A 27269-nucleotide genomic window follows, 5' to 3' on the forward strand; every position below is an offset into this window, starting at 1 on the left:
TATCGTACTTTATTTTACCATAATATTTATTAATTATCGTGGTAAGAGTGTTGGGGAAGATATTAGACTTGTGTATAGAAGTTGGAAGAGCACGCGGCAGACATAAAAGACACCGCCGCTGCCTCACTACAAGCATTTGCCTTTGAGAGCTACGTTAATTGGTGGCACTATGTACGCCGCTTGGCACCGTTGAACCCATTCTGCGCCAAGCAGCGTGTACCTCAACATATAAGTATACCAAAAACAGAATGTAGCGCTTAAATTGTTTAAAATATATCGCGAAACGTAACTTTAAAAGCAATTTTACTGTTCCACTCATCTGACCGGCGGGTTTTGTTAAGCTGAAAAAGTTTATCTCTTTGCAAAATCTAATCGTTACTTGAAGATACTACGTATTCGATTCTATTGAAATAACAAGAGACTGCACTTAAGATGAGGTAGAGGAAAGTTAAATTGCCTCCAGGAGCGTTTTTAATAATCTTTTTATCTCACTCGATCGTTGCCTATCGTATTGTTTATATCGGATGTTTGCTTCGGATGCTACTCAATAGAATAATATATATATTTAAACAAAAAGCAAAGCCGCGATATTGCTTCAATGGCTAAAAAAGGAACAAAGCAATCTGTGATTGAAGCAATGTACTTTTTTCTTGATATGTTCGGAGAGGTTCGGACAGCGTTTAATTGAACGGCCGGACTTGCAAGGCTGAGACGTTTGAATGCAGCCAGAGATAAGGGTGCACGTTCTTCATATGTCCCTTTGTACATTCACGACTTTGTTTCAATACAAACAAACAAAATAAATACACAAAATACTTTTATATAACAACTCAATTAACACATACGTTTTCATACCTAAGTATGAACAAACGAAATTGAATATGGCAATACGAATTCACCTTTCTAGATTGCAGTTTCACCAAATTGCCTCATTGCAACTACAGACATTAAAAATCTCATAAAATAAATATAAAAGATATTTTGCTTCATTATGCTTTGCGCATCTTAATTACATACAACTATTAAATGTGACAAAAGACGTTATTAACATATCAAAATAATTTAGTTTGGATTCGTAGGACTCAATAAAATATTGACGGAGATATATATATGTATATATAATGTTGGTCTTGCTTCACGTTAAACTCTAAAGGACCTGTTCATCGGATGTTCGAGCGTTTCCGTTTGTCATATTGTTGGTTTTTGTATATATTTTACGACAGGCGAAAGTTGTCTTCACGTCACAATGACATATCTTAGCCCCCTTCCCGCGTAAAGTTATTAAAACAACTTGATTCCTCCTCTCGCTAATAACATGAATGCTGTATGATAAAAAGTGACGCTAATTCTTTAAATAGCATTCGTAACTTACAAAACGTTTCGTGGTAGAGTTTTGTTATTCCGATCCTCGCTCTCGGGTTCCAAGATTGTCGGGTTTTTATCCTCGAATTCATACCACAGACACACGCCCGGTCGGAATGCGCCCTTTAAAGCAATACAATTAAATGTTTTACTCATCAAGCGCGAGCGAAACACAATTAATGTTATTTAATATTGTCTTTTTTTTTTATCTCTTGTATTACGGCTTGCGTATTAATTATTATTCTTGGAGTTGTATATAAAAGTTGTTTTGTTAATGTGTGTGTGTGTGTTTTTTTTTGTATTTCTATCTAAGATAGCTTTATTCAACAACAAACTCCGTTAATGTCCTTCTTTGAATTAATTAAAAAACTTACGTCTGTAATAACGTTGTCATAATTATATAAAGTGTTAATATATAATATTTAAACTGGAAATCAAAATCTTTATTTGTTACTAAAAACTTAAAAAAAAAAACACTTTGTATAATATGTATTATTGTGTTTATATGATTGTTAAGAAATAAAAAAATTTAGAGGACACTCAAAACCTATATCCATATAATCTTAAACCAATTTTAATATTTCAGTTTCGAAATTTTAATCCAATAAACTTTCTATCAGATCACGTACATATACTTGCTTGTCAATAACAATGTTATTGGCTGTATATATGGGTATTTTATGATCTCATAGAAAAATGTGTATTATTAAAGGCCGCCTGCCATTTAGATTGCCGTAGGTAAATTGAATAGTCCATATTTACAGCGTCTCAAATACAATCGTGGATCCACTGTCCCGACAAGATCACAGTCACTGATAAATATTTGCATCCGTGCATACCAAAGAAATTTTTTTATTGAGTTCATTTATTCCGTAGATGCTATCGCCGACTGATTCTTGGGGATAAGTTTTTTTTTAATTCCATTCCAAGTTCTATTTGTGTGTCTTTGTAATAATCATTTGACTCATGCCTCGGCAAACGGTGTGCTTAAGAAATGATTCCCTAGAACGACTAAGCAACGATCGAGCCAGGATCAGTTCCCGTTATAATTGGTGCAGGCTAGATCCGTCTGGGGAGGTGTCAGAACTAAACGAACGAGGCCACGTACATCTTTACATACCCCCTATAATTTCCATCGAATCAATTTCGACAGCACCTCATCATGTAGTTACTTATTAAAATTAGATTTCCAATACATTTATACTCCTATGTTTTGCATATATTGTGATCTCTTTTATATTTTAATTTTAAAAAAAAGAAGTTGTATAGGTATTCTCAGTTGGACGGATAATTAAATGACTGTCGTCATTGTTTAATTTTAAACGTAATCAAGGATTCAATTTCGTTTACCTCATTATATAATTTAAAATTATTTGTGAAATTATGAACCTTAAAGCATGAATATTCTAAAATGTAGGTATATTCGATTCTAATTCGAATTCCATATATTTTAAACTATACCCATTATAACTAGATTGAATATTAAAACAAAAGGTGCAATCCAAGAACATAAATTCATTCTAACTTTATTGTCATCAATATATTTTACTGTCACTATATTTCCAAATGAGTATCTTGTGCCATCATTAATCGTAGATTTTCCTATATATAATTGAAAACAAAAGGCATCTATGACTCATGAGTAGACGTTTTTCTCTGGACAACAAGACAATCTCGTAATGGTCTTGGTGTGAATTTGCTATCCCAGGGTTCAAGGTTATGAACGTGATACCGATGTATCGTAAATACAATCAGCACATCTGCGCGACCAATCAATGCTTTCTCACGAACATTGAATAATTCATGGTCTCTCGAAGTAATTCTTATGATGTTTGTAATAAAGATCAGTCTTGACACGGCTATATATATATTTTTTTATGTTGAATGTGTATCATTAAACATTCTGTTTGAGAGCCGTGTTTAGCATCCACGCTCCGTTTCTTTGTTATCACTGTAGACTCACCTAATATTGACTCCCCAGCTATCAAGTGTTGCTTGTGCCGTGATTTTGAGCTATCACGAAGAGATTTTTTTACAGCATTTTTTTTCAATACAAGCTGTCAACATATGAATGCTAATGTGTATATATTTTTTTATCTGTCTATTGTTGATGTGTCATTTCCTTCTAATAATGTAGAGTTACATGTGTAGTGTTGTCTTATCTATCTAAATTTATCATGATAATTATATAATAATACTTATAAATAGAAAAGTTGTCGTGTACGGATGTCTGTTATAGCGTCCTTGCAAAGCAAAGGGATTTCAAATAAAGTATATATTAATGCAGCTTACATCGGACTGAAATATAACAAAACAGGAGGCAGATAATTTCTATTTGAAATTTTTTATTTATTTTTAAATTGTTTTTATAGTTGCCGTATAATATTATCGCGTATTTTTTATAATTCAGCTATTATTACACTAGGGATTTTCTTTAGACTGTCATGGATCAGAAATCTCTGTTTGAGCTAGTTTTTTAAACCCCTCCCCCCTTTCTATATGTAATGAAATAAACTAATTTGCGTTGAATATTCACATTATGTAACAGAAGAAGAGGTTGTTATGTTAATGTGAGTAAAACTTTTGCATTTTATGCAACAATTTACATGAATGCATAAATAGTAGATGATATAATTTATTAATTGTGAATACTTTACAAGTATTTCATCCGATACTAAAGATTATTTACAGCTTTTAACTTAACATCAAATAAATTATAAATATAAAAGTTCACTTACACGTGTAATATTCGTGTGATTTTGATGTCGTAGTAAAACTTGGTACAGGGCTCCAAGGATGCCATCAACGCCCAGCAATTAAAAACTGACTGTGGCCCTTCTGAGAAGTTCAGTTTTACGTTATGGAGCCCAGCCCGAAGTCTCTCCTGGCAACGGTCATTAAAGGATGGGTGAAAATGTTTCGATGTTTTAAAACGATCGAATGCAATTATGGGAGGCTTTATTTATAATTTAGTGACATTCAGATATGATGTATTGTGAAGATATCTCATAAATCTTCGTTAAGTCCAAAGGACAAAGACTCGAAATGATGGAAATATAATATTTACATTATATAAATTTTTGCCGTTTATTGGATACTTTCACTAAAGTAGTGACATGATTCTAATTTCTATGTACATATATTGCATTGTATTTAAATGAAACTAATATATTTCGGATATACTACGCCAATTTTATTATTTTAAAAGTAATTATTTTAAATGAATAAAACTCGCGAAAGTCTTAGATCTCATTATATAGTGCATTGTACTAGGATTTATTTTTCAATCCAAGTTACATATATCTAGCATTAAAAGTGCGGTTACTTGTAAAATTCCAAAGCTCAAGTGATCCCGGAAAAGGGTACACCGGTTCCTTGATAGTACAGATAATAATTAGAAATCCTATCTAATATCCTGGTTATTGAAATAAATTTGATATTAAAGTAACATACATATGTTGAATAAAGCAATTACGATGTAAAGGTTTTTAGCAATAAAATTTTCAATTTAAGATTTTCATTAAAGATTCGATAGCTTCATTTATATGAAGTGAAGAATATTTCAAACTTAGTAACTATCTAAAAATGTATAAAGTAAAGGATTTTAATGGCTGTTGTTGAACGTAACAAAATTATTTTTACTATCTGCATAATTGTTAGGGTCTTGGCATTAAAAGAGTACAATGTAATTATGTGCGTAGTTTAAAATACACAATATGACTGGTTGTGTTATAAATCATATGAAGACATTGCAAAGAGGCCTATCAAAGGAGCGCAATATTAAAAGGCCTTGACCCAAGATGTCCTATTCAAATGTCCTTATTATCCCTTACTGGTACAACCATTAAGAGTGCTACAGCGATGAGAATATTCCAGGACAAAACCTCCAGCCATAAATAATACGAGTTGAACTGAGTCAACTATTGAATTACGATGGCGTGGTGCAAGCGCCTTATAAACGAAAAGCGGTATAGCACACACCATGCCGAAACACCACAATGAATACGTACCTACATAAGACATTAAAGATCAAACCGACTTCATTAACAAAGCTTTATTAAGAACAGAACGTTTTACATTTAAAAATATTTTCAAATGTCTCCTCCATTCAGATAAAATTATCCGACGTAGTCCCAAGAATTAGGTATTGTTTAGTGATGCGAATACACTATTGTTGCATCATTGCGAGCAATTTCGGTGTCAACGACATTTGTTCGCAAGTCATCGCCGTCCGTCGTCAACAAACATCGCTAACAGACAACATTTAAGATTTAACGCATTACCTGATCATTGTTACAGACCGTATCATAACATAACATTGTCATAAAATATCCACAACACCGTGTAAGTGCACACCTATCACGTATTGCTATATTTTTCCTCACATCGTATTTAATAAGAGCGTTTTGTTGCTCTGTATAGATTCCTCTGCTTGGAAAAGAAGACATTTGTCTACCAGACAAAATATTTATTTTAATATTTCTTTTTTCAGATACAATGTTCAATTTAACTTTCTTATATATGCAACCATTAAAGGTAATGTAATATTTTAACTGAATTACCACTATGATTACATTGTTAGTGAAAATGTATAATATAAAAAACTTTACTGGGAAATTATCTGGGATCTAAATCACATAATTACATAGAATCTAATAGAGAATCCATTTAGATCTTGCTCACTTGGTTAGTATTGTAATGTGAGAGTTAAGTGCGGTAATTATTATGCTCGCATTTTAATTTATTCAAGCCCCGCAAAAGGCCAAAAACCGTTCTATTTCGTCTACTCATTTTTTTGGATATACTTAGCTAAATAATAAATACGTACAAAAAAAAAATATTTTTATCGTAAATATATCATTTGTTAATTAAAATGAACAAAATTTATAGAAGCCAAAATTCTAATTTAATTGAATACAATTTTAAATTAATTTAAATTAACATTTTGTTTTATCTCAACTAAATAGACGCGAGTACATAATATTTCATTTTCTTCAATTACGTACACGTCTTGTACCAAAAGGTTTATAGTTATAATTTACTTTATAGCACGATACTCTGAATTTATGATGAGATATCAACTGGGACCTGCTGAATATCCAACTCGTCGTCAATTACCAGTAGAGGTATCACGTACGGTCGTATTGGAATGACCTCCTAGTAAATTTAATAAAACAATACTTGTAACTGAACACGTAGCAGAACAAAACAAAACATAATTGATAATTCTTAAGTTCTGATTGCAAAAAGAGTAGTGAACGATGTTAAGTCAATAAATGGACTGCTATGTCTGGGAGTAATACGATAAAGTTCTGGAAAAATAGTAATGTCATTTTAAAAATTCCAGCAATTATTGTTTGTGGAATTTGTTTTGGTGATAGACAAAAACTTATCCCACATTTAATGGACTGAATTAAAGCATAATATATATAAATATTAAAATTCTCTTCAAATAAGCTAATGCTTTTCAAATTCTAGCCTACAGATTGTATTATAATTTCATTAAATATAAATGTTGCATGACACGAAAGGGTGAGAAGAAAGGTCAGGCAGCGTCAAGGTCGGCCGGTTGGCTCGATTATGTAAATAATGTTCCGCGCCAGATCTGACGTCTGGAGGCTGCGGGCCGTGGCGCTCCACCGCCTATTATCTGATTATTATCGTCGAGATCTGAGACTCTGCGAATTACTTTGTTAAAACTGTCTTTTGTTTCTCTTACTACACGCGCAATTTCATCTTATTCCATTTAATGTATTGAGCGATGTATTTTTTTTTTTTTTTTGAAATGACAAAGAAGGTACTGGCAGCAAATTTTTGCGAGATAATAGATTTTCTATTATATCCCCCGACATGACTTACTGCTGTTTAAGGAAGGACGGTTTATTAAAGACTCACGAGGGTCGTGCTTCACGTCAAGACACGATGAAATGTTTTGAAACCTATGAGAAAGAACATCTATACCATCCGCTGTATCATTGTTTGGGAGATACTATTGAAATTATGAATTCCATTATCGGATTGTCGATTGAGATAAAAGGAATAAAACGTTGTTACTTATACTTATATTCTTAACACAGTTTAAAGATATTGATATTATTTGATACTATAACTATTTTAATAGAAATGTGTTGAGAAACAGTTATCAGACTATAAAACTTAGTTAATATTGCATAGTTACATCTTCCTTATGACAATAAAAGATAAAAATAATTCATGTTTACTAGATACAAGCTAGTTCTTGTAATGAAGTGATACGCGATGTAAAGAAACTGCATTCCAGTGGTGTAGGGACAGTTGTTCGAGAAGAGTCGTGTCATTGAACTGATCTGTGGCGAATTGCTCCGCTTCCGCGACAGACGGCAAGTAAAATCAATTAGTAGTACCGACGCTAGCGCCGTTAGTTTAAACCACGCGGACATTATTGGAAAATACACCAACAATCGACAAAGCGCATCTAAAGCACCTACCATAATAATACCGCAATGCAATAATAAACCCGGCTCACAAACGTAAACTGAAAACACAATGCCATTATAGTCCACGCGGATTTATTATTACTGTCGTATCTAAAGCGTGATTCAGCCGCACTTCTATAAATAAAAGAGTGGCACGTGTGCTAATTCCGATGAATGGTGTTTAATGAAAATGGACACGTCATTTTATTGGCACCACGTCGACGGCACCGGATAAGCCCGGCGACCGGGCGATTGTCTCGCAGCTATCGTAAATAACTCGCTCTGTGTCCGGTGTCGACGAGGAATACAGAATCGTCGGCTCCGACTGGCGAATCCTGACGGACGTTTGCGCTCTGAAACGATCTCCTGTCGTCGGAAGCCGTTCCTAGACTCATTAAGCAACATTTGTTATGTCAGACAAAGACTCGAATAATATATACGAGGTGAATATAGAGGCGTACGTGAAGGTGGGCTGCTTCCCTCGCAGGTCGCAGGAAACAGCCTCCGCGGTCGGCATACGGATGAGCTCCTAGTGTGCTGAGTCCGCGCTACCGGCCCACAACGACATTCATCATCATCAACATCCAACGTATTATAAATCTTCAATATCGAAGGCATTATACATTTTATTTTAAATGCAAAACCCAATGATTCATTGCTATTCAATTTAATCAAGTTAACTAGTATGCCGCGTTCGAAAATAGTCCGACCCGAGGCTATGAATCCGAAGTGAAGCAGAAACAATGGACATATGATATAAATAGCTGGTCCAAATATAATATGGAGTTTTTTGTTTGTTTTCTTTTATTGGGCGAACGTTATGCGAGGGGTGCACAGGGGCGGGTTGGGATCGTGCGAAGCCGAGGAATGGCTGAGAGCCGATAGCATCGCCGCGGCGCACTCTATAAATAGATGGCAGGCGGACCCTTGAGCCAGCCTCGGTCATCACTACACATCTCAAAGGGTTACAACTGTATATTTTAAACCTACAGATGTACCATTATAGCTGCAACTTGCATACCTTTCATATACGTACCGTCATTTAGTTTATACGGTGTTTTTATTCTAAAGCCTATTTTATCATAACTATACAGACAATTTCCCTTAGTAATCCTTGTAAAATATAAACTTTTTTTTGGTTTAATTTTTAAATAAGTCATATAAATTTCCGACTGCAGCAGTAATTATACCAAATGTTATTAACCGTCCTACTAAATATATATGTAAATAGACATAGCTAGTTAGTACAGACAACCCTAATTCCTGTTCAGTACCGCAACAATCTACCATAAAACACGGTAGACGGGGTGCAGTTTCTCGCTTGTTCGCTTTCGTTGGCGCATGCAGCCGACGCTTATTTTTTTCCCTGATTAGAGTAAAAGATGCGCAACCGGTTGTGTTGGGATGCACTGCGGTCGGGGAGCGAAGGCCGCGGACGAGCTCTGCCGAGTCGAGGACCGGAGCCTCGATGGCCGCTAATGATGTCGCCGCTTGAACCGCTCCTAATTGGTCGAAACGGCGACCCTACATCATCAGGAAAAAACGACCTCGTCAGGACTAAAGCCGTGAATGGGATACATCATTATATAGTACACGTTGTGTGTAAAAATATTTATATCGGATATATCAATATCAATACATATTAATATGGCAGTTCGCTTTAACGATATGAGCATATAATAATCTCATTTGCATTGATTTTTATTTGGAACTCATAGTATTATCCAATTTTGGTTTATAATCATGGATAAAGATTCTGTTAAGATGTTTTATGAACGTACGCAGGGAGAACCATCAAAATACTGACAACACATGGAACACGTACCATACAAGAATTGCCCTGTAATAACGGACGTGGATATATAGGATTGTCGTAGATTACAGACGCACTGAATGTAGCTGTAAATAATGACACAATTGACGACGTTACTCTTTCTTAATCAAGGAGTAATGAGACTCCAACGGTAAGCATTTCCTTTCACACACCCGCGTTTATAACAAAGATAAAAATGACAGCTATACCGTTTATTTCGCTAACATATAAATAATAACCTTCTGGGAATCTTAATGGCGGGTTTTAAAAACATATTTACTCTCAACATAACAAAACAACAGTTGTATAATTCAATTTCAGCGTAAATATGAAACAATTTCAAACGTTATTTGACTCGTAACTTCGCAGTTCGCGCATAAGAAAAATGTTTATCTGCGTTTAAAACTGCAGACTCCATGCTGAGAAAATGTAAAGTAGAAGACTTGCTGACTTACACGCTAGTATATCTTTGTTATTTATTTATATCTATGTAGCTATTCTTTATGGATTATTTCGATTGCATTGCTCGTATTTTCTGTGAGGCTTATGTTTCGAACATGAGTTAGTTTTATCAAAACGTATCTGACGCATGAAGTTGTATTTCATTTCATGGGTTTCATTATATCAATTGTCTTTTGTTTAACCTGTCTGTGGGATTGTTTTTAATGTTTTTAAAGTGTATTGTTTGGATAGTACAATTTTCATTTTAGTATTCCAACGTAGAAACCAATCATCATATAACATAATGGATCGTCACATTAAATTGCTACGTTGAGCTTTCTTCGTCGATCACGAAACCTTATACGACCAAGAATTATAATCAATTATCGTTTGATTATAATTTTTTTGACCGTGCAGTCATGTCACGCACATAATGTTAAAAACTCAGTTAGTCTGTCGAAACAAAAATAATGAAATGTTCTTGTTTTTGATGTGAAATGACTTGTAGAAGGTAAACAAAGTTCTTGCAATAATAAAAAATGATTGATCGAAGCCACTCGTGAAACAAAAAAATACAATGCAGAAAGTGTACTCAAGCGACCGATCGACAATTTTTTATAATTTATAGTCTCACATGAATAAACCTAAACACATGATTTAAATTTACTCGGTTAATATTATTTTTACCACTTTTTGTTTGAAATCTAACTCGATACCCCAAGTTTAACAATATATGTCAAATTTCTATTCACCCTCCTACTAATTGCTTTCGATCTAAAAAAAATAAAACAAGCTTATATTACACATGACAACATAACACTGCACCATTGGTAAAATAATTACATCATCAAAACAATTAATCTTTAGTAATTAAAAGCGATTTCCAATATATAAAAAAAATATTTTAAAATTATATACTAAACCATAACTATAATATTTAAATTGTCATGAAAGATTACACTAAAAAAAACTATAACGAAAACGTAAAGTTGAGCTTAGCTTCATGCAATATAACCCTTTACTTTTTTTTTATAATTTTCAAACCAAAACAATCGGAGATACTAACGATGTTTCGTCGCTAAATAATCACAATCGTTCACATACAAACACACAATTTTTCTCTCTGTTAATAGTATAATTTTCGTATGTAATTTTCTTCTTCACGATTGTCCGATAAATCCTTTCTCGGGTTTTGTAATTCCTGTTGTGTATTTACGCTGTGTATTATTAAGGTGAATAATACGAACAGCTTGTTTGATGATGTACCTAATAAAACTTTACTGGATTTTAAACAAGTTTATAATATCAAAAGTTCTAAATAAAAGTAAAACCTGAAAGTATTGGCTGGTTAAAGTTAGTTATTGGTAATTGGCTGCAAGTAATTATTGGTTTTATACATTTCATATCTTCAATTCCTAGCCACTGCTTTTAAAACAGTTTGAAGCTTATTCTATCATGTTACACCGTCTATTTTAACTATTGTATATTATTGCATTATGGTATATATTATTATCTCGTAAAAATATATTAAATATTACCTATGCAAGTTTTTTTTTTGCTCATAAATTCTAAAACACGTAACCAGATACTCCTTAGCTAAACTAAACGTTTAGTTTCTAAGCTCGACTGACTCTCACTGCGTATTTGATAGCCGACAATACAGATTCAACACGTCACCGGACACGTCCGAGCCACTTACCATCAAAAAGGCATAGTCTTCCTGGTAATATCTAAATATAATATATAAAAATGTCTACGATGTTCCAGCCATCGATGCGGCTTAACTAATGAAGATTTAAATCGACGCTGGTGCAAGCCGAGCCCCGTTTTGCATCCTTCTATTTACCATACCAAGGTAATTATAGCAAGAATTTTCGCTCATTAGCGAATGAAGTAAGACGTTTCTATTTACGAAAGCAATTTTATGCGAGACTAGAGTAACATTTATCTTAGTTGATAAACAAAAAAATAACCAAGATGTTATACTATGGATGTACACTCCACTGAATATTAGCTATTCACTCCGCTTATACCGCTTTTTACTTTTTGTAACTCTGACTTGTGCTATGTAGTATTTGTTCACGGCGTTGCTCTCAAACAGATATCCATATTACAACGAGCTTAAAGAAAGATCCCTTTGAAACAGTTTTCGTTTTACTTTTATTGCCCGCAAACTCGACAAGTATAAAAATTAAACGATGCTAGATCGACTAGTGAAATTGTAAATAAAAAACAATTAATCTTATAGGATCATCATGTTATAGACAAACAAGTAAGAAAAATTTGTTCAAAGTTTTTTTTTATTTCAAGGGCCTAATAGAATATTTGGTGCGTGTTTGGAAGAAACCTCCGGTAGTTTATTGCGACTACCACGGTCATTCGCGCAAGAAGAACGTGTTCTTTTACGGTTGCGCCGGCGCAGAGAGCTGGTGCAGCAACGACCGGCTTGTCCCGGACGAGCCTGTTAAATATCTCGTAAGTACCATAACCAATGCCGGCTGTGATCGCTAAGAGAAGGTTAATTAAAGGTTTTTCATACTAATGTGTTCCGTTATATAAACGGTAGTGCGGAAAATAGCTCCACGGTGCCTCCTCAACGTATTTCCATAAAATCCTTTAATTTATTTTACGATAGCTCTTAAATGGAATTGCTGTGCAGGCAGCGTAATTGGTGTATTATGTACTTTTAGATTTACGTCTAGAAAATAAATACAAATTGGATATATATCATGTGTTTTGCAGATGCTTCCAGCTTTAATGCACCGGCTATCACCGGCGTTCGCTCTTGGTTCGTGTTCCTTTCGTGTTGAACGTGAGCGTGAGAGCACAGCGCGAGTCACTGTGTGGCGCCACCTAGGAGTCACACGGTCCTACACTATGGAAGCATCATTTTGTGGATTTGATAGGGGACCGTTTAAAGTGAGTTATAGTCGAAAGATACTCATTCTTCTACCTCTCACAATTTAACTAGGATACAAATACCTTGTACTTAAAACACTGAATATTTTAATAATAGCTTGATTTAGATAATGTTACAATACTATAATTACTATAATATGTTAAATAAAACTAAGATAAATAAGGGACTGTTTCTTAAAAATTAATTTGGTGCTAAAAATTCGTAGTTTAGTGCAATTATTGCTTACAATGACTGAAAAAAAAAATGGCAGTGTTATCAAGCCTTTGGCTACAACAGGTAACAAAGTAATCGATCAACATAATAATTGCAAGGATCAAATTAATTATAACTACAAATTGACCGTCACAGTATAGGAAATAATTAAAATAAAATACAAAGAACAACTGGGTATATTAATTATCTGCAAGACGTATCGCATTGAGGGCATTTATTTTCCAATTACAAATGATGGTGTATCAGAGATTGATGATAACTACCCTATCCATCTGACACGTGGACTCATACATCTGAGCTCGTCTTAGACTTTAGATTCATTGATAACAGACGTAATATATTTTAAATATAATTTTCTGGAGGTAAATTTAGCGACTAATTTATAGAATTAAAAATTAACGGCATTAACTAGCAGTACTAATAGATGTTTACTCCAAATACGTAAAATAATAGAACGGAATAATGTAACACGATTTAAACTTAAAATAAGTCGTAAGAGCCAGCTATATTATTTTTTCTTTGGGATATTTTTAACTCACATTTATTAAGATGACTTAACGCTTTGCAACTCCATAATACAGCTTGTTATATGTCGGAGCCGCCCACGATATACTTCACCTCATAATTTATCATGTCCAGGGATTTCATCTCAACACCCAGCATCTGCAGAGCGTGGGCAGTGACTTTTGCGAAGCTCTCAACGGTCTCGGAGATACAGCCAACAATGTTGACATACAACTCACTAAAGATCTCAATGGGTGAGCCCGATTTTACTATAAAAACAACATATTATCTTAAACCCCATCACTTATTACATTTTAATATCCAGCTATTATCTTGGGACTGGGAAACTCGAAGCGTAACGATTTGGTCATAGCAGTGAGAGTAATTGCACTTGGAAACGAAAAGCGATAAAGCTGATCGTTTATTACGTTCATTGTAGGTACACTTCAACATGATATGTGTACACAATACATTGTTACAGCTCAATTAAATAACAATTTATTTATCACGAGGGTTCCTTACCTGTTAAGTTATATTGTTTAAAAAAAAATACAACTAGGAATAGGGCGATGAACGAGGTTGTCAGGTCCTATCGGTTAGACATGGAATCGATTGTGCTTGTTTAATTTAATTAGCCATCTACATAATAGACCTTTATTCCCTGCACACAAATGACTAAGATAAAAAGCATACAAGCCAATGTTGAAAAGGTCTGCCATAGATTATAGAATAAAATAAAACATTAGTTGGGCTTAAAATATTCTCATAACGGATCCGCCGTCGCTCAACAATGTAAGTGCCATAACAATGTGGATAATGACAGAAAGATGATAAAAATTGCAGCGTATAAATAATGAGCCAGTTAGTCTTGCACAATTAGTACACGTGATCCTAAATTATTTTATAATTGTTTTTTTTACCAGAAATATGGTTGAGGTTCTTTTAACGGGTGCACCAAGGTACAGGCAAGTTAAACGAATTGCAATGAATGCATGTGTACATTATACTCTTAACAGTCATTTGTTTGCCCTAAAAAGTGTTTACTACATGTTATTATTTCGGTAAATAATAAAAAACATCACTTAGCTGTAATGTAATCAAATCACATTTTCGATTAAACGTCACAATTACACCACATTATGACTATCCTAACGAAATGCTTCGAAGAAAATGTACGTGAAAAAGCTAACAAATGAATAAATGTTATTTGTCATCCAGTAATCTAGACTGTTGTTAACTATTTCGGTTTTGTTTTACAGCGAAATAGCAATAGACAGTGAAGCTGGCTCGGGGTCGGACAGCGTATTGAAAACAGATTCGGATGAAGATTTCGATTAGACTTTTGGGGTATAATATTTGACAGGTGTCAATTTCTATAGTAATAAGAATACGGCCTTTTCTTGAAATTTTCTTTTGCCATATTATATTATATATTTCATACTTTTACGACTTGGAAGTTCTAATGGCGTAAATTAAATATTTTTATTTTTTTAAACGTATAATTATTTTAATTTATATTAATTTACAAATTTGACTTTCTAATGTTTTAAGTCGTGTAACGAAATTGATCGTGTCTGTGATTATATATTGTAGTTTTTGTTAATGATATTTTTTGTGTGAATTCTGGTGATCTCAATAACAAATAAAGTATTAAATATGTTTTTTGTTTTATTTAATAATTGTGATTAATTTAAATATTTCCATATTACTTATTAACTATGGTCAATAAAAACAAGCTACTCATGAAACGTCAAAAAGTTATCGTTATATTTCATAAATATTTTAAATTACCTTGGTATAGTCGATTTCTTTAATTATAGTCAGTAGAAAAATGTTTGTTTGTTTGTTTAATTTTGTTGTCCAATGACAAAATAATTCTCAATTTTTTTATTTACCAATGATTAAATTGTCAAAAGCTTTGGCGAATATGCTTATACTCTTCAAGCTTCAAGGCTTTATGTAGGTTTTTCGTTTAAGAGGAGATAATATTGACAAAAAAGCTCTAATGTGGGTATAAAGATTTATTAAACTATTAATAATTTATCAGGGGATGTTTATAAACAAGAAACACTTCACAAATAATTTAAAAAATAATGTGCGATTGTTTATAAAAAATCTCATTCTATATTATATGTTACTTGTTAATACAGAGAATATATTGATGTAACTTGAACTTAGCGTTTAACTTAGTAGGAGTGTTAAGATTAACTAACAATATTAGTTTTTTGTCACTTTAACTAAGATGTTCAGGCCTATTATATATAAAAGTATATGGTTCGTAATATAGACTGCATAAGGGTATTAAAATTTAGTTTTCATATAGTTGTGAACTGAGAAGTATAAAAAAATATTTAAAACATACCTTGATAATAAGGCTTGCAAGTTCCAATCAGACAGACATTACAGGAAAGGAGTAACTTAATTAAGTTACACATATATTTTAGCTGAGTGAATACATTTCACTATTAAAATGACTGAAAATATTCCAAGTAGCAACGGCAAAAATGTGATAATTGATTAGAGTAAACAATACAATATGTAATATTTAAACATATATCAAAGTTAATTTTATCAATTAACACAATAATAACTATAAAAAAAGTGCTATGAAACATATTAAAACTGCTAAAATAATTACACTTGTATATTCTTTGATAAACAAATAATTACATAGTTAAAAATGAACATAGTACATATCTTATAATAAATATCTCTTACTAGTTATTGGACATAACATATATATGTGATTTTCTATCTAAATTGCCTAAAAACTTATATATTTGTTCCTTGGCCCTTTAACAAATATAGATGTGATAAATTATTTTTGATTTACCTTAAATAATACATGTTTAATAGAAATCACACTTTAAAAATAAAAAATCAAAAACAAAATGCTCTAAATTTGTATGTCCTAATACTAATATTTTAATGAGCAAAAATTAGACTAACAGAAAAAAAATAATATATTATTAAAATTATCATATATTTTTCGATTTATTTTAATTCAATTAAGAAATTACTTACAAATGATAGAAAAAAGAACATTTCAACAAAGTCTTTAATTGCACTAATTACTTCTTGGACAAACTAAGAGAAAATATACAAAGGAAATATGATTTAAATATAGTAAAAACATAAATTATACAAAATGTATATAACTTATTTATAAATGTATTAACTATTTGTAAGTTAAAAGACAAAAAAAAAGAAGGATTTATGTTGAAAATTCGTTTGGAACTTTACTAAAGGAATATTTATATAAGTTGTATTTTAATATGAAAGAGTACTGTTTCTGAGGTAATGTTTATGAAGACACTAAGGTAGTAGAGTCAAGTCTTAAAAATCAATATCTGATTTCTTAACACTAAATATAAATTTTACATAATTGCACTCTCACTACCAATACAATTACTCATGTATTTATTATTAGATTTAATTATGTATATGAAAACCATTAAAATTATATATTAATATGGTGATAGAGGAATAATATGTTTGTGTCTCATGAATTTATATATATGTGAATGCGAGATAACATTTAACAGATAAAGAAATATGCAAAATGAAATTAATCACAGACATTACATGGATTTATGTCGCAAAATAGACTGGGAAATTTATTAAACATAAATCATTAGTCATGTGGGATTGTTGTAGTTAGATGTGTAATATTATGGTATCACAAACACTACACTACTTAATTAACCAAACACTCAACGCACGAATGCATCCTTCCAACACTTATCACAGTATTAGACCTGCACTAACGATGGAAAATTAAACATTCAAATGGTCTCATGGATTTTGTTAGTCACACATCAACTCACTTCCATATATACGATTCACAATCGCATTCAAAATATATTGGTGTCCTGTGTAACATGAACGGTGTGCAGACCGAGCATGCGTCAGGGCGGGCGTCATTGTGCGGGCGCTGGGCGAGGGCGGGGGGGCTGGCGTCGTTGGCGGGCCAGGAATGAGTGACCCGCGGACAGCAGGGCGAACCTCGACTCCACCGCCTCACGGTGACACCTCGCGCCGAGCTGGTACCACGCGGACGCTAGAAGACGCTGCTCGTTCACACAACGACCACTCTCTTCACTGCCGCTAGCGCTGCCGCTACCACTCCATCTATAAATAACACATATTAAACAATATTATCACAAGACGTCGAAGAAAAAACATTTTCTAGTTATTTATACATGTATAAATATGAATATTATTCAATGTTTCATTATTAATTTTTCCGTTCATAAAAAAATTCGAGGGCCGTTTCATGCAACGATATCATACAATATGATATTTAATAAAACAAACGAAGCAAGTTAGAAACAGAATGAAAAAAATATCAACCCAAACAAATTTGGGAAAAATACTTGGGAAGAATCACAACTCTTTGTTATTTGGACTTGATGCCTGTTATATAGCCCTTACTTTACTTTGTAAACTTTATATGAATATCAGCGACATGTTGAAACCCTTACTCGTGTCTGTTATTATTAGTGGCGCCCTCTGCCCTGGACGCGGAAGCGCTGGTCGCACTCGCCACTCCAGCACCACGAGTGTATCCCAACGTGATGTCCGATAAAGACTGCTGACCTGTTAATGATATAAAATATCAATTAAAATAATATACTTACATAGTATAATTCAAATTAATTTGCGAGTTGTAGCACACAAAAAATATGATAGTCTAATCTGTACAAAGATATGTATGTGACTGTATTTAAATGCCTTAACTGGACTAATTAACCGGCTGGCAAATTAACAAATTAAAACATATTGTATAACGCCACATACGTCTTGATAAATAAAGACAAGCAGAATTTCGTTTTCCTAGCAATATATTAGCACTAGTCTCAAACTTATCCTCATATAATCCTCCTGAATGCATCTAACAACTTTTTTCTAGTGTGCTGTCTCTAACACAATTAAAGTTGTCATATAGTGTGTTTTACAAAGTTTAAGAGTTTTTTTCTAGGCCATTGCATTCGTCTTGTCTCCATTTATGAACGAATGATTAAGACTAATTTCTATATACCAATAAAGACGAGAGTTCAAGTCTATACACACCAGTAGTCCTAGGATCTAGAGACTTTATGACTTCCTTGGCCTTTTCCACACATTTCTTGTATTTATCCTCAGTCGCTAGTAGCTCCGCCTCGCGCGCAGACAGCGCTTCCTGCAGCTTGTTCACTTGCGCTTGTTTGTCTGCTAGCGCTGATTGAAGATCTTCAATTTGTAGGGCTGGAACAAACAAACGTACTATTTATATCGAAATGATAAAAACAAAAACCGTCAAGTATTATCAATAAAATCTAACTCTTCAAATAATCATACTGGCAACACTACTATAGCTATCGTTAGTCATAGACAATTTAAAAATGAAATTTGTATATCAATTTTTTTTTTTGTATGAATATATTTAAATATCAATTAGAAATGGCGGTACCAAAATATTGATATTTCGGAAACACAGACAGGCTTTAGCGCCATTTATAATACTTTTTGTGAGAATTAACACGCCGTAAACTATACTATGAGTATAGAAATATATTTAAGGGCCAGTGGAACTGACTCAAGACGAAATCTTATATAATATTAATTAGTATATATTACATTTCCTGGCGTCGTCAACGGCGGGTCTAGAGGGCGCGGGCTCCAGTGCCGCCTCTAACTGCATGATACGAGCATTCGCTTCACGGTTCAAAGCGCGCTGCTTTTCAAGACGAGACGCGTAGTCTTCTAGAAGCGTCTAAAAGGAGTAATAAAGGAATAATAATAATAATAATAAGAGATAATAGAGGAATAATAATATTACTTCAATAAAATACATTAAAAGCCACGACCTTAGTAATAATAGTAATAATCTTAACTATCCCTACACATACAGAGAAACAGCTTTAATAGAGTTGATGGGATTTTTTTTATACAAATCTTTATTACAAGCCATTGCTAACGTAAATGATTATTTAATTTCTCTTACAAGAACGTATAGAACAAAATCTATATATAAAATTTTTAATAATTTTATTTGATAATGGATGTATGTATGTATGTCTCGCTAAAACCACTAAACATATTTTAATGAAATTTTATAATAATGTGACTTTGATAACAGGATGGGACACAAGCTAGGATTCCAGAAACGCTTTGTTATTACCTCGGGATCAAGAAGTACCAGTTTTATTTCATAAAAAAATCACGTGACACAGTACAGATGTCGCAGTTGTTTGATTATCATATGTATTGGTTTATCACTTTACATTTTTATTTTAAAGCCTGTCTCTTAAATTCACTTGGACGAAAACAGGCAAAAAAATTGTTAAGTATATTTGGGATAGCAACTTACCTGTACAGAGGCCTGGTCCGCTTGTGCTCCCTGGTTCTGTCTCAGCAGCTTGTTCTCGTGTTCCAACCGTATCATTCGTTCTTTCAGGTCGTGCGGTATCAACTCCCGCGACACATTGTCCTCGCTTGCACCTGAAAAATTGTCAGTTATATTATTATTAGCTATACACGAAATTTACGTGCTACAAGATCACAATTAGGCTTTACTGCTGGCATGATTGATAATACTATAAGTAGGCAAGTAGTCAACGCGCTCTTTCGCGCTCTCTATCTCTCTCTCTCTTTCTTTCTCTCTATTTAATATAGGAACAGTAATTGAAAGTAGACATTAACTGCTAAACACTAGGCATTAGGCCCTAGTCGCTAGCCACTAGCCAGTAGACACTCCACGTCCATTTACCGACAGTGATGGTGGAACACCTCAGCTCGTCCACCGTCTCCCGCAGCGTGTCCCTCTCCGCCAGCAGCGCGTCCCTCTCCCTCTGCAGCGAGGCCCCGCGACTGCTCAGCTTCTTGTTCTCTATCTCCAGCTTATCCGCCTTCGTGATCTCCGCGTCTAGTTTCTCGTTCAGATCCGTCACCTGCGTGATATATAAACTCTCGTTAAAACACGTAACTGTCTCACAAATATTTATACATAATACAGCAACAATTATATATACATTACCGACATTATTGTTTAGTAATTGTTTTAATTTTTTTCTTCTTATATTCATTACTATCTAAGCAGATCACAAAAACAACGAAAATCATATAAGCATCTAGCTTAAAACAACACAAGTATACGAAAAATTTCAAAAAGCATATTCTTTCCCCCACTTCAGGCACATTGCTCATTAATGCACCGCTCCTATTGGTCGTAAGCAAAAGCGTGGACTATAACCTTACTTGATAAATATCTATCCAACATTACAAGATTATTTGAATTCCAACCACTACTTCAGAACAAGCAAACAAGCTCATCAGCTTTATAATATTAGATAATTGTGTATCCAGAACAAGTGAGGTTTTAGATCTCGTTCATGTATACAATCCAGGTATCTGCTAACTACCATAACGGTAAACATTCACAACGGTTAAATTAGTGTTTTAACTGGTGATGAATATCATTATACCTGTTTCTTATATATATCAAGCTGCGACCGGAGCGCGAGCGCGCGCGCCGCCGCCTGCTCGTGCTCGATGGCTCGCTGGACGTGCTCAGTGTTGGCGCGCTCTAGGAGCTTCACCTGAATACGACATTTTAATATATAAACAGAAGTACAAATAGTACGCTGACACTACTAGGAAGATCTGTGGATGTAAAAATGTTGTATACTAGTTTTTGCCTCCGACTCTTTCAGCATGGATTTCTAAATTGCACTCGGATGTATTAAATGATAAAACAATATATCTGATAACCAAGGACAGCGACGTCTATAGTCGGCATCACGTGTCTGCATACCAAATATAACTGTTGTACTTAATGTCCAAGAACTACACTAAATTACAGGACAAAAGATACATCACATGCTATTCTGCTATCTGGGCTATATTATTGCAGTTTCATAAAAATCGGAATAGTAGTTTTTGCGTGAAATAGCAACATATTATCAACTCTTGCATTCATAGTATTGGAGGAATGATTTATTTGATGTTGGTCACACCTGTCTTCTCAGATCCACGTGTTCCTCCATCCTCTTCTTGTAGGAAGCCACCGCGGCTTCCAGAGCCGCAGCCTTGGCCGCCGTCTCCCTCAGTGCGTCCACTTCATCTTTAAGAGCCACGTTCTCTGATGCAGCCATCTTGAACAAAAATAATTGAAAGTCTCTAGATATTTTATGATAGGCTAACGTGTGTTGTGATGGGCTACGTGCCCTATAGTTTTGGCTTAAATCATTTATATATTTTTGCCTTTATCCAAGAACTATCGCTCAACAAGTAAGTAGGACATCATACCTGTAACTCTTCGTTCTTCAACTTGGTCATAGCCAGCTCCCGCTCCAGGTTGTCGGCCCGGACTCGCTGGTCGTCCCTCTGTAGTTCTACTTTATAAAGTTCATCTTTCAGAGCATCGAGCTGTGCCCGCATATTGCTGTACCTTAGGGTACCAGCGTGGGCCGGTCCCAATGAAGCCCCGCCCTCATCCATATCTTTATTCTCCTCACCACCTTCCACCCTGGCCGCCGTCAGGCGACTGACTTCACTCAATAGCGTCATCTTCTCTTCTTGAAGTATTTTCACCTTAAACCCGTTCTCATTTATCAGACATTTCAAACAAAGCTTAATGATGATCCATATTTTTATTCGAAACGGTATTCTCTAATATGAAATATGTTTGTAACTATGAATGGAATTTAAAAAAAAAGACAGATTCCGCGAGATTGTTGTTTGTTTACTTGTCAATGGTAACTGATAAGTGATAACAGAAGAGAGAAATCGTATCATAACATTCAAAGTATTATTATTTGTGTTACTGAAATTACTTTATCATTATAATTAACAAAATCCGGCATTCAATTATAGTCGTTTTCAACATTTCGTGACAAGTAACACATAAAACGGGCTATTTATTGCACATATGCAACAGTTACCATCGCAATTATAATTAAATCCAATGCGTTACAAATAAGAACGAATTAAAATTCGTTAGTTTTGCAAGACGACTTTCCTTTTACGTAATTAATTAACAAGTTTAGCATTAAATATATGGCTATGTTTCAAATGTTGCGTAAGTTTATAGCAGATGCCGAAGCATATATGGGGGGAATTACATATATATTAGAAAACATTCAGAATCAAATTACTAAAATTATTAAAAAATATATATGTTTATTGTGATGTATGTAGTTATACGCTGTACATACATTACCTATGTAACAGTATTTTTACGTATACGTTCTGATTTAGTGGCAACAACTGAATAATTAGTCAAGATGCGAGAAAAAGCGCTATTATAGAATAATTATTAAGTAAAAAATACGATAATAATATAATTTGCGTTGCTGAATACCTGTGTATCGAGCTCATGACATCTCTGAGCAAGCGCTTCTCTCATATCAGCATCAGTCTGTTCTACGGCCGGTGTGTCCGAATGAATGCTGTTACGATTCGGACCCAACGTTATCGTCTCCAACTCCTTTAAAACACACACTCCGCTACATTAAACACTAAATAATTCACATAACGGATGCATAACAATGATCGAGTGCTGATTTAAAATTTAAAAAAAAATAACGAATATTTTATTTCAAATCTGACAGCCGTCACTACTATAAGACTCGAACGCTTACTAACGTTGCACCGCACAATTCGTGATTCAAGGACATTAAAGTGTGCGTAACTAAACCGTACTTATTTATTAGCGGCCAACGAGAACACATCAACGAAAGTGCCGTTGTGCAATAATATGCGCTAATTTATTTTATTTTATTTTCGCAACATCGCTATTATTTAATTCGAATGGATAATTTCGTTTTAAATGTTGTTTGTTTGTTCTCACCTGTATAGCCTGCATTATCGAACGCTGGCACGATAGCTCCAGATCCATAATACGAGTGATGTATTCCTCTTTCTTAATGCAGTTGACTGCGCAACCTACGTGCAATCTAATGCTGAGTATGTCATGTCCATTATATTTTTTATTACATAAATCGTACAGTTTCTAAATTGCATCGCCAGCAAATTAGAAACTAGTATCATGTAGGAAAATACTAAACATTTTTTGTTCACAAGTAGAATTATACAATATACGTCATTATAGCTGCACACTTACTAAGCACCAATTGCAACAATCTGCCCAAATCCGTCCGATCGGCATGCTCAGCGATATTAACAACATCGGGTCTAGAGAACTCGTCAAGACTCAGACTCAATATGTCCTGGTGGTAGTCTGAAAAGTTACGTCTTAAATAATTAAAAATTAAAAAACGTCCGACTAAACTATATGGTGTAAGAAATAAGGACTTATAACCAAACACTGGTTTTTCCAAGATCATTTTGTAAACAAAATGGAAGAAAAGACCTTTGCCTTAGTAAATTTAATAATACATTTGTAGCGTTGCACTAGGTGGATATATATAAAAATCAAAAGGTCGTCCCTGTACAAAAACGACGCTATATAAAACATACATTTTTATGTAATACTTTTTTAAGTTATATTTTAACTAACAATTTTCCGTCTCGAATTTAAACACGTATGTTTTAACCTTTAGAATCTAGACGCGATTTCTTTTCCAATTCAGCGAACATAATAATAATAATTATAAAATACATACGCGTAGTCAATAAAATTTTTGTTTTTCACATTAATAATTAAAAACTACGGTCTCTTGTATAAAATAAACATTGATCTACTATTGCAATCACAAAACTTTCTTTTAGGTTCTGTTTAAACTGTGACAGTAATAATACATATATCTGCTTCAAGAAATTTCTTTAAAATTCAACAGACATGGATCAAAAGAATAGACTGACTTTTAAATTTGAGTTAACAAGACATTTTCTATCTTAGGTATTAAGTCACAGAGTTTGCCTCATTCAACTTAAAAAAATCCAATCGAATCAATATACTATTAAACAAACACAGAGGGAAAAATTAATGAATGATTAGGTAGATATTGTAAGGAATTGACAGTACCATAATACCTATGTAGCATTACTTCATACAAAAATACAATGATTCTGTTCTAGGAAGTATATAGATGTCGAGTACAGAGTCTAGCCTATAAACTTGTCTAGTATATGACCTTTCTATATTATATATCTTTATTTTTTGTCTTTTATATGGCCTATATTGTTGTAGTTTCATTACAATTGATTTAGCAATGTCAATGAAAAAGGAACAAATATTATAATATTTATTTTACTTAGTTATCACTTGTGTAACACTTAATCAGAAGTATTTTTGTAATAAAAAATATATAGTTTTATGAATGCATAAGTAACATTCCTTTTTTGTATTTTGTTGTTACACAAATATTTTTAAGTCAATAAATGAAACCAAGGTTTGCTGGTATTATTCCACTTGCATTGAGACCTAAATAAGTTATTAACGTCGCCATTGTTTTTGATGGTTCTGTAATAGTGAATAATGATAAATAAACAAACAGAAACAATAGTGTTCGTAATATCGGTTGGTTGAGGTGTGAAATTAGTTTTATGTAACAATTAGAAAATAAAAGAATACAAAACACATTTTATGCTGTTAACTTAGAAATCCACCGACAAAAGTGCTGTATTTTATTCTTCACTTTACATAGCCTGATATAAGCCTATGTACATCGTATGTGTCTATTTAACAGAATTTATTTATATTGCTTTTCAAATTTTAATGACACTAAAATTATAACTTTTACGAACTTCTTCATTTATGTTTATGAGTCAATTACTATACAATATTGTTCATATTGCAAAGGTGAAAGGTATTATTTTCAAGGTTCATGAAACTCACCCACTACTCCTTCTAAGATTTTTTTTAAATTGCTGACTTTAAGTCGCCAGTTATGGCCAACATCAGTTTTAATTTTGGAGTTCCAATTTGAGGTGAAGTATTCAGGTGCTATTTGAGTGAGTGCTTCTGCTATTGCGACACCATCTGACAATTCTGTGGGCAACAATAGATTAATGCAGACTTTCACTTTATCTTTCAAGAGTGGAATTTATAAAATTTTGGTTGAGTAATCTTAAATACGACAATGTAACCACATTCTTTTGAAGTGTTCCACCATAATGTAGAAACAGTTAACTTATTATTTAGACAGAAATATTATAACATTTGAATTGTCAACAAAATTAAGTGCTATAGAAAACAAAGTAAGACATATTTTTTAAGGCAAATTATATATTGTACGTTGCAGTTGGTTTTAAATACCTGATGGAGTAGCATGTTTAGCATTTAGATTCAAAGTCTGCAACCATTTGATTAGATTGTCACATAAAATAACACTATTTGCTTCCATTATTGTATAGTTAAATGTCACGTGGAATACTTATAGTAATACAATATTCTTATATTTATAATGTGTAAATCATTATAATAGTTATATTTAAATTGGAAATAACAATAAAATAATAATTATTTATTAACAAAACCGACGTTCATTGAAGTGACAAAAGTGACATTTGTGTCCCTATCTATTTTCTCTCTGGTGTCTTAGAACTTAGACAATTAAATCTGTGTCTATGCCTCAAGCAATTCTTGTAAAATAAAAGTATGCAACTCTTTACAAGTGTAAAAAATTACCACTGGTTTGTAACAACCTTAAGTTAGTATCTAAGAGTCCTGTTTTCTAAATATTTAAAAAATTTATTATCTAAGATAACACATTTTACGAATTCGTGAAAATTATTCTGAATTTTAATCTCTCTGAAGAGTTATGTTTGGTTACATAAATGGTAGTGGTGAATGTTTGGTGGATCAAAGGTAGATTCAAATAGAAAATCTCCTAAAGACCTTCCTGACAATTATAACAAACTTCTGGTCATAAAAACTACAGAAGAAGCTAACTAGCAATTAAACAACCGCAGTTAGTCAATTACTCTTGTCTAGTGCTAATTCTTGACAACAATAATGATCATCCCCATAATATCTCTCAAAAAACTCTCAAATTGTTCACTATACCGTCATACACTATATACACCATTTTATTCTTTTCTAGTGATTTCATTTACTTTCTATGTAAATCACAATAAAAGAAGACCGCCAAAACGATAAAGACGCCAAATATGCGAGGTAAACGTGATAGGGACACGTCACTTGCTTCCGAAAAAACTTTTTAAATTGTAAAACACTTGTCATTTACCTTTATTTATAACTTGGACAACATTATTGTTAGAAAATGTCTTATGAACGGTTTAGAGTGCCACAATCCAGTAATATATTTTTAAAAACGTCGGAAATGTTTGTGAGCATACAAAAGATTCAGAAAAAGTGGCTAAAACTCGCTCGTAGAAACCCGAGAGATATTGCATCAAAAACTAATGCTTGGGAAGATTTGGAATAGATTTAGATTGAGATTTTTTTATACCCAACTCATGAGTAATTTTATTTTCTCTTTACTAAGTATTCGATTGAAGTAAAAGAAGGCTACACAGTAACAATGAAGCTAAATTGCCTCTGAATACTTACAGCTTCGAGCTGACTTTGAACAATCGTTGCACATAACACTCATTACATTACTTATTACTATAACTTTTGTCAATCACAAGGGTTGTTTAACATTTAGCTTTT

General features: G+C 33.3%; 2 protein-coding genes and 1 long non-coding RNA gene across 12 annotated transcripts in view; 1 reads left to right on the forward strand and 2 right to left on the reverse strand.

The window, feature by feature from the left end:
* Positions 1-15367, forward strand: part of LOC116779264 (cytosolic carboxypeptidase 1-like) — a 44965-nt gene extending 29598 nt beyond the window's left edge. For 8 of the 10 annotated variants that reach the window (XM_061529987.1, XM_032673525.2, XM_061529988.1 and 5 more), the window contains 6 exons: positions 11839-11926; positions 12382-12546; positions 12814-12990; positions 13844-13962; positions 14632-14673; positions 14968-15367. In XM_061529987.1, coding sequence (XP_061385971.1) covers positions 11839-11926; positions 12382-12546; positions 12814-12990; positions 13844-13962; positions 14632-14673; positions 14968-15046 — 670 coding nt within the window. In that variant the 3' untranslated portion in view covers positions 15047-15367. The remainder of the gene's footprint in view (positions 1-11838; positions 11927-12381; positions 12547-12813; positions 12991-13843; positions 13963-14631; positions 14674-14967) is intronic. The other 2 variants (XM_061529990.1, XM_032673530.2) reach the window with 1 other exon arrangement.
* LOC133320889 (uncharacterized) lies at positions 12312-13846 on the reverse strand. Its single transcript, XR_009753990.1, has 2 exons — positions 13744-13846; positions 12312-12532 (listed from the first exon to the last, which is right to left on the reverse strand). It is a non-coding gene; the product is annotated as an uncharacterized LOC133320889 (long non-coding RNA).
* Positions 15368-15714: 347 nt separating the features above from the next.
* Positions 15715-26164, reverse strand: LOC116778996 (protein hook). The gene is made up of 14 exons (XM_061529835.1): positions 25911-26164; positions 25491-25643; positions 23814-23930; positions 23541-23635; positions 23052-23177; positions 21998-22282; positions 21706-21843; positions 21175-21288; positions 20460-20640; positions 20061-20191; positions 19328-19463; positions 18782-18955; positions 18193-18307; positions 15715-17839 (listed from the first exon to the last, which is right to left on the reverse strand). The coding sequence occupies exons 1-14, from the start codon at positions 25996-25998 to the stop codon at positions 17629-17631; spliced, it is 2064 nt and encodes a 687-aa protein (XP_061385819.1). The 5' UTR covers positions 25999-26164; the 3' UTR covers positions 15715-17628.
* Positions 26165-27269: the final 1105 nt, after the last annotated feature.

This window comes from Danaus plexippus, chromosome 6 (genome assembly GCF_018135715.1).
Source record: "Danaus plexippus chromosome 6, MEX_DaPlex, whole genome shotgun sequence".
In the NCBI taxonomy this organism is placed as follows: domain Eukaryota; kingdom Metazoa; phylum Arthropoda; class Insecta; order Lepidoptera; family Nymphalidae; genus Danaus; species Danaus plexippus.

Bases quoted from the DNA above. Each gene is read 5' to 3' on its own strand.
- LOC116778996 (XM_061529835.1), bottom strand. From the start codon at position 25,998: ATGGAAGCAAATAGTGTTATTTTATGTGACAATCTAATCAAATGGTTG. The intron at 23,636-23,813 runs GTAAGTGTGCAG...GATTGCACGTAG, and splicing joins ATTGTTGCAATTGGTGCTTA to GTTGCGCAGTCAACTGCATT. The intron at 18,956-19,327 runs GTAATATATACT...TGTTTGTTCCAG, and splicing joins CGTTGACGACGCCAGGAAAT to CCCTACAAATTGAAGATCTT.